At 41.9% G+C, this 8,431-nt stretch overlaps 1 protein-coding gene across 1 annotated transcript in view; it reads left to right on the top strand.

Annotated features, from left to right (window-relative positions):
* LOC121387833 (deleted in malignant brain tumors 1 protein-like) overlaps positions 1-8,431 on the top strand; it is an 80,437-nt gene that overhangs the window by 51,917 nt on the left and 20,089 nt on the right. The window contains exons 28-30 of the mRNA XM_041519062.1: positions 3-175; positions 3,227-3,511; positions 4,101-4,448. Coding sequence (XP_041374996.1) covers positions 3-175; positions 3,227-3,511; positions 4,101-4,448 — 806 coding nt within the window. The remainder of the gene's footprint in view (positions 1-2; positions 176-3,226; positions 3,512-4,100; positions 4,449-8,431) is intronic.

The raw sequence follows: 8,431 nt of genomic DNA, 5'->3' as shown, positions 1-8,431 counted from the left end.
AGGTATCTCGGCTACTACTACAACGGCCAGACCGCCAGCAGGATTTCGCTCAACTCCACCATGAGCTGTATGGGGGACGAACAAAGTGCGGTAGACTGTCTCACGCAAGACAGCTGCCAGTCTACTGATTACGCATCGGTCGTCTGCCAGAACAATACTGACGTCATCGATGAAAGTAAGTTGACACACAAATGATTTGACATGTACAAAAAGGTGAACACATTAATTATATTACACTTCAAGTTTCTCATCAAAAACGTTTTCATAAATTAAAATGTCTCTCCCCCCCCCCCCCCCCCCCAACAATACGAATGGTTTATTACAAATGTTAAAAAACATTGTGTCCAAGGCTCCAAATCTTTCAAATAGTGAAATTAAAGCTTACATACTTAAATATATAAGACAATTCCTTCCTTCCCTTGAAGATGAAATATAACCATATATATACTCTTCAAAAGAAGAAACGCAAAACCACATTGTCGTAACATTTGGAGAATTGATTTAATTATTGAATGGTGAGTCCGATAATTACCAAATGTTGCAGGATTGTTCACAATTCACTCTAGTCCATTGTGAGTAAGTGCTAGGACACACCACCAAGGTCAAGGTCATCTGGAGTCAATACCGGGTGTGGCCTCCGCGTGTGTTGACAACTGCCTGGCACCGCCTGCCCATTGAAGCAACCAGAGTACGGATGACGTCCCGGGGGATGGTGGCCCACTCGGCCTGCAAGGCTACTGCCAGCTCGGGCGTGGGTCCTGGGGCTGTGGTTGTCGCTGTCGGAGGCGTCGGTCCCCAACTCGTCCCATATATTCTCAATTGGGTTTCAATCCGGTGATATCGATGGCCAAGGAAGGACATTAATGTTGTTGTTCTGTAGGAAAGCCGTTGTGAGACTGCTGTGTGAGGCCTGGCGTTGTCATGTTGGAACACTGCGTTGGCGTTGGCCATAACTGGAACGATGTGTGGCCGGAGGATCTGGTCAATGTATGCCCTGTGCATTCAGGTTGCCCTGCACGTGGACCAGGTCATTTTTTCTGCCAGTGTGTGAGATGGCTGCCCACACCATGACACTACCCCCGTCCGAATCTGTCCACTTCCTGCACGCAGTTTGCCGCATAAACGTTCACCACGACGCCTATACACGCGACATCTTCCATCATGACGGTCGGAGCAGAAATCGGGACTCGTCACTGAACCACACCTGTCTCCATCGCAGTTGAGGCCATTGTCGATGAATCTGGCAACCACTGCAGTCGGAGTCGACGGTGTTGTGGTGTTAAGATGGACACCTCGACCTGGACGTCTGGCACGAATTCCTACCTCACGTAGGCGGTTCCGTACGGTCTGGTCGGATATCCTGCGCAAACCTGGTATTTTGCTGCGGCTGTGGAGGTGGCAGTAGTCAATCGTTCCCGAAGGTGGCGTACCCGGATGTAGCGGTCCCTGCCCGGGGGTAGTGACCCGTGGTCGACCGATCTAGGGAGGTCACGTGTTGATCCATGTTGCTGGTACCGGTCCCACAGTCTTGAGATGGTGCTTGGGGACACATGGACTGCCCTGGCAACGGCCGTTCTGGATTCCGCCTGCGTCTAGTCGGCCGATGGCATTGTTTCTCTGCGTTTTCACTGAGACGTGGCATGTCCTGGATTGTCAACTGTCGGCCAGATACAGAGGCCAGCAAGCGAACACCCTGCACTTTTATACTGTCGGTGTTCAATGTTGCACGTGCAGAGACAACGCACTGCAGTGGTGACATGGTTTGCACGTGGCTGCGTTTTTGCGAATATTCACATTTTGGAACTTTATTGTACAGTAGCTGCGTTTTATCAAATGTAACCGTGGGAATGTGTTTGGGACATGCAATGACCTTATATTCACAAAGCATGAACCGGTAGGAAACATAAAATCGGAGTAATAACCCATTTGTACCCTTTTGCGTTTCTTTTTTTGAAGAGTATATGTCATTTGTTATACAAGATGTAGTAAAACTGCACAATGCCGGCTTCCCACCAAACGAATTTAATATTTTGGTTTTAAAATGTAAAAGTTATACCTTCAGTTACATACTGATGAAATATTGCAACCAAATAATTTCACGTTAGTAGAAAAGTTCAATTAATTTTTATTAAAACATCTACAGACATGGCTGTCCATACTTGCTTGCGGTTAAAAAAAAAACACAACCCAAAATGGACGTTGAAGTACCTAGAAGAGCGAGACTGAAAACCATCATTCATTCTTTCTGTGTACATTTATTATTTATTTTTACCAACAATTCTTGGAGAAAAAACAGTTTACATCCAGTAATTATAATTTTGATACGGTTCTTTAATTATGCAAATATTATACATGGAATCAATACATTTCAAAAGTTATTTATCTCAAATGAATGTAAAACTTTTGAAATATGGCATTTACAACTATGATAATGAGCCTTTACAAGATATGATGAGAATGTATTTCAGTGGGAGACTTGAGGTACGATATGTTGTAGGATCTGGTATCCACGTTTGAAGTAATAAGCTGCTGAGGTGTCATTATACAAACATCCAATGATATGAACGATCATATGCATATCAAATATCCTTTGTTACTTTTTTGGTCAGAGTAAGCTATGTGGCGGAAGTTTATTTCACAGCTCTCTCTCTCTCTCTCTCTCTCTCTCTCTCTCTCTCTCTCTCTCTCTCTCTCTCTCTCTCTCTCTCTCTCTCTCTCTCTCTCTCTCTCTCTCTCTCTCATAGGCTCCCATTTTTATAGGTGGCAGGCCCAAATTAAACGAAATGTCCGAATCTGGATAACACATTTTTTCATATTAGCATTACTACCAAACAGCTATATAGGGCTGCAGACGAATCACTACGCATTGTTACATGGATTACATCAAATTTTGATGGTAGAATGATGGAAATACGTGCTAAAAACGCCTGAGGTTCGCACATTTTGCCCGAATATTTACATTGTTCTTGCTCGAATTTGAGGCTTTGCAAAGCCACCCGTCACGTACGCTTATGGTCTCTCTCTATCGGTCTCGTTCTCTGTGTGTCTCTCATTCTATCTCCCTCTCGTTCTGTCACTCTCTCTGTCTGTCGTTCTCTGTCTCTACCTCTCTAAACCGTAGTTTAAATTTTGCTGAGATGTAATTAAATAAACATTCCTTCCCTTTAACTGCAGGTTATGTCTTTGACTTTGACACCGCCAACACACATCATGGAATGATTAAAGTGAACCACTATGGGACCAAAGGTCGAATTTGCAACACTTTCTGGGGTGACCGAAGAAGCTAAGGCCTTCTGCAGGAAAAAGGGATACCCGGATGGAATCGCCTACCATTACTCTGTGACCTATAACTACATGCCCTTACAAAATCGGGGCCCATTTTGGGTGAGCGCGATGAACTGCACTGGCACAGAAAACGGCCTTGATACATGCCCGTACAACACGAGACTAAACCTCGGCAATTGCAGTGGAGCGGACATTGGTTCAGCAATATGTCTCAACGAAACGTCTGGTAAGTAGCTAGAATGTTTAGCCAAGTGTACTGCATCCTGTAGAGTATAGTTGTGTTAACAAGATGTATATATAATCCTGAAACATCCATCCTTCTTTCTATCAATCCACCCAACAATTCAGCACAGTCTCAACCGTAATTGAATAAAAGGACCAAAATCAAGTAAAAATAAAATAAAATGTATCACACACCTGTTGTATAATGGTATATATGAGTAATTCACTTAAGCAAAACATAGTCATAATTAGTAATTTTTCAAATTGCTAGTTAATTAATTATTGTAAATTGAACTGCAGTTAGCTTATTTTACCATTGAAAAACCTAGTAGGTCAGTGAAATCGCCATCATTACAAAACCAGATCCAAACACTTCCAGTGACCATGTCAGTTTCCCACACGAAAATAAATTAAAAACTTAGCATAAAATATCTTGCAAGTCATTGGCATTTAAAAACAATATTCTTAATATTGCAATCAAAAGTCCTTAATGAGACAAAACTTGACTACAAAACAAGAAAAACAGACATACCAGTTTTTGCCATTGGATGACAGATATGTATCACAAATAATGTATTACACTCTCTCTTTAGGGATTTCTTACCGACTGGCTGGAGGGGGAAACAACTACGGTCGCGTGGAGATCTCGGTAGGCGGTGTCTGGGGCACCGTCTGCGACAGCTACTGGGACAACCGTGAAGCTGGAGTCCTGTGCCGGACCCTGGGTTACTCAGACGGTTACGCGCTCAGACGAGCGTTCTATGGGCAGGGCACCGGCCCCATGTGGCTGAGTCGCCTCCAGTGCAAGGGCACGGAGACGAACATCCATCAGTGTCCACACGCAGGGTTCAATGGGCAGGTGGTGGACGATTCCAGATACTTCTGGTTCCGCAGCTGCCAAAGTCATAGGCAAGATGCGTCCGTTTACTGCATAGATAAAGGTATGGATGTCTTTACAGTTATAGTCCAAGGGCTAGGGGTCATTTATTAGTCCCCTACAGGTCCAACCGGAGAGGATTATAGGTTTCATCTCCGTCCATCCGTTCGTCCATCTGTCTGTCTGTCCGTCACTCCGTCCCTCCGTCCCTCCGTCTGTCCCACATATAGTTTTCCGGATGATTTTTTAAAGAATGCCTTGAGATATTAAGCTGAACTTTTGTGTATTGCTTTATCATGTACTGCTATAGATCAAGTGTGACTTTCATGGAATTTCTGACGCCATATAACCGTAAATAAAATGTGTTGAGTGCGTCGTTAAATAAAATATTTCATGAAATTTACGCATTTATGACGGAGTTAATGCCCTTGAGATATGAATTTTTTTGTTTTCCGGACCTGTTTTTCAGAAGGCCTTGATATATTGACCGGAAATTTTGTGTGTAGCTTTATCATGTACTGTTGGTGATCAAGTTTAACCTTTATGGTGATTTACCCACTTTTCACAGAGGTATGACCCTTGAATTTAGAAGAGACGAAAACGTGTTTGTCTGGCCCGGTAAGGGACATGTATTGCTTTAGCAGTACTCTCAGAATGCTTGTTTATCAGAAGTAATTAGATTGTTGCTTGATAAGTATTTCTGAAAAAAGGTTATCACACCATTGGCTATTCAGTGATGGGAAAGGCCATAAGTCAAAGGTCAAATGAATGCCAAAATCGAATTCAAATGATCTATATTTTAATTAAAATGTTTGGGCTGTGGGGTCGTCCATATAAAAGATCCTTGAATGGATAAAAAATGTAGCAGGTTTCCTATCTAAGATTATATGGCAGAATTACCAAATGTTTGACATCCATTAGCCGATGATTAATAAAAAAGAAAGAAAAAAATGTTTTATTTAACGACGCACTCATCACATTTTATTTACGGTTATATGGCGTCAGACATATGGTTATGGACCACACAGAGTTTGAGAGGAAACCCGCTGTCGCCACTACATGGGCTACTCTTTCCAGTTAGCAGCAAGAGATCTTTTATTTGCGCTTCCCACAGGCAGGATAGCACAAACCATGGCCTTTATTGAACCAGTTATGGATCACTGGTCGGTGCAAGTGGTTTACACCTACCCATTGAGCCTTGCGGAGCACTCATTCAGGGTTTGGAGTCGGTATCTGGATTAAAACTTCCATGCCTCGACTGGGATCTGAACCCAGTACCTACCATTTCTATTATTATTATTGCTATTTATTTTATTTTATTATTATTATTATTATTATTATTATTATTTTTATTATTTTTAATTATTATTTTTTTTTTTTTTTTTTTTTTTTTACATCTACTTCTTATTCGTTCCTTAATTTATTAGTTTGTCTTTGTTTTCTTTTTTAGTGAGTATTAGTTTATAATGTTTAATAAATATAATACACGTTAGATCTTATATAAATTAATACTACATGTACTTGTAGTATCATTGTTTGCTCATTTGTTAAATGATTTCCCCCCCCCCCCTCCGCTAAAATGATATATTCATAGATATATTTATACTCACTGTCACGGGGATTCTATAATACCCGTAACTGAATGAAACACGATTATCCAAATATCTCTCCTAACTGTATATCTATAAGATCTCTCTGTAACGGGCGGTTAAACCCTAGTATGGCTCGTCTCTAGGTATGCTCAGAGATACGATCTTATATAAGTATATATTATTATAGCACGTTGAGTTCACTAGAAAACACAACAAAACACAATACACTTTGGAATCTGTATTAACCTACGCTGACAAATGTACAGCCGTAGTAGTTAATTAATAACAACAATAATAACAACCCAGAACTGATCACTTAATTAGTTAATCTCTAGGTGTCTAGGTTACACAATATGCGAATCACTTCACCGTGACACAACACTCACACGTGTGATAATTGAGAAACGCTTCTAGGAGAAGTTAATTAATAAAGGAATTACCACTCTATTCCTAACTGGTTAATTTTTAATTAACCCTTACTACTCGTTCAGTAACGTGTGATAATTGAGAAACGCTGCCAGGAGAACTTAATTAATAAAGGAATTACCACGCTATTCCTAACTGGTTAATTTTTAATTAACCCTTAACTACTCATTCAGTAACCTTGTAACACAGAATTAATACTGGTACCTATCACAATAAAGACAATAACCTACAGTTTACCTAGGTCTTCTAGGATGACTGGCTAAGCTTTATATTACCAAATACTCGTATAAATATAGACCAGTAAGACTACGATTTACTTCGTCAGATGACCGAAGACACTGTCTAAAGAATATTGGTATAATACAGTATTAAAATATTTAAAGTCACATCAGTCACTTCAAGGTTATACAACAGAGCAGAAATAAAATATTTACCAAAGTCCAACGGACTACGTTCCCTGCGAGCCGTCCTTTTTCGTTCTCCCCGATCTCTCTAAACAACTAGCTATTTATTATAAAATCAGAAATCGCCTGGGGGTAAATCGCGGCACCGAATCTTATCATCTGATATTTCCACCGCGACCAAGCGGTATTTTTTTCCTCAGATCGTCAGACTTAATGTCGCCAGTTCGCTAGAGATTCCACGGTCGCGCGGAGGTATTACGTAACTACTGGCCACATGGCCTCCACACCTGCTCTGGGTGTGTATTAGACGACCATCGCGCAGAAGTATTACGTAACAAGTTGCCCACCTAGCTAAGTGCATTTGGAACTGCACACGGTCTTCTAAAACAATTAATAACGCCACAGGCGAAAAGAAATTAAGAGCATGTACTGTCACACACCCCCACCTCAAAAAGGATATTTCCTCTACTCTAGGAATAGGGAAATATACTACATTAAAACAAAAAGGTGCGTTAACCGACGCATACGGGCATTTATAACATATGTAATAATAAGGTGACTACCAGTAATCACACTGAGTCTCTGAGTCCCTGGTATACAAATAAAATATATCAAAACAAAACAGAAATCAAAAGTGTCAACACATTATCATAACGTTCAACTTCGGGACAGGGCATCAGCGATTACATTGGATGTGCCCTTGATATGTTCAATGGTAATTGGGTATTCTTGCAGAAGAAGACTCCACCTCAAAACTCTCTGATTGGTGGCTTTCATCCTGTGAATGAAAGTAAGCGGATTATGATCAGTAAAGACCACCACTTGGTGCACTGCCGATTTCACGTAGATCTGAAAATGCTTCAGAGCTTGTACCATGGCCAAAGCTTCCTTCTCTATAGTGGAATAGTTCACCTGGTGTTTGTCAAACTTTTTCGAGAAGAAACTTACAGGATGGTCCAGTCCATTTCCGTCTTCCTGGAACAGCACAGCTCCAGCTCCCACGTCACTGGCATCCACAGCTAGCTTGAACGGCATTCGGTAGTCTGGTGCTGCCATCACGGTAGACGAGGAGAGCATCTGCTTGAGACGGTTAAATGACTTCTCGCATTCATCTGACCACTGGAACTTCGTTTCCTTCTTTAGCAGCGAGGTGATGGGGGCCGCTACCGTCGCAAATCTAGCACAGAAACGACGATAATAACCGGCCATACCAAAGAACCGGCGAACTTCACGACGGTTGGTCGGTGCAGGGTACTGGCTGATGCTTAGTGTCTTGGCCTGCAGTGAGGCGATGCAACCATGTCCGACAGTATGACCTAAGTAGGTCACTGAAGCTCTCACGAATTCACATTTGCCCAGGTTCACAGTCACCCGGTTAAATGTTCATCCCAAGTGTCGGTGGCTAACACCACATCGTCCAGATACACACTGACGTTTTCTAAATCAGATAACACCTGGTTCATCATCCTTTGAAAGGCAGCAGGGGCCGTCTTCAAACCAAACGGCATCACTCGGAATTGGAAGAGGCCGTCAGGTGTGATGATCGCCAGAATGTCCTTAGCTTCCTCCGTTAACGGAATGGCATAAAAACCCTTCAGTAGGTCCAATTTGGTGATGTATTGCGC

The sequence above is a fragment of the Gigantopelta aegis genome, chromosome 2, assembly GCF_016097555.1.
Source record: "Gigantopelta aegis isolate Gae_Host chromosome 2, Gae_host_genome, whole genome shotgun sequence".
NCBI classification, from domain to species: Eukaryota; Metazoa; Mollusca; class Gastropoda; order Neomphalida; family Peltospiridae; genus Gigantopelta; species Gigantopelta aegis.
Note: the sequence above shows the minus strand (reverse complement) of the source record. Positions and strands in the feature narration are given on the sequence as shown.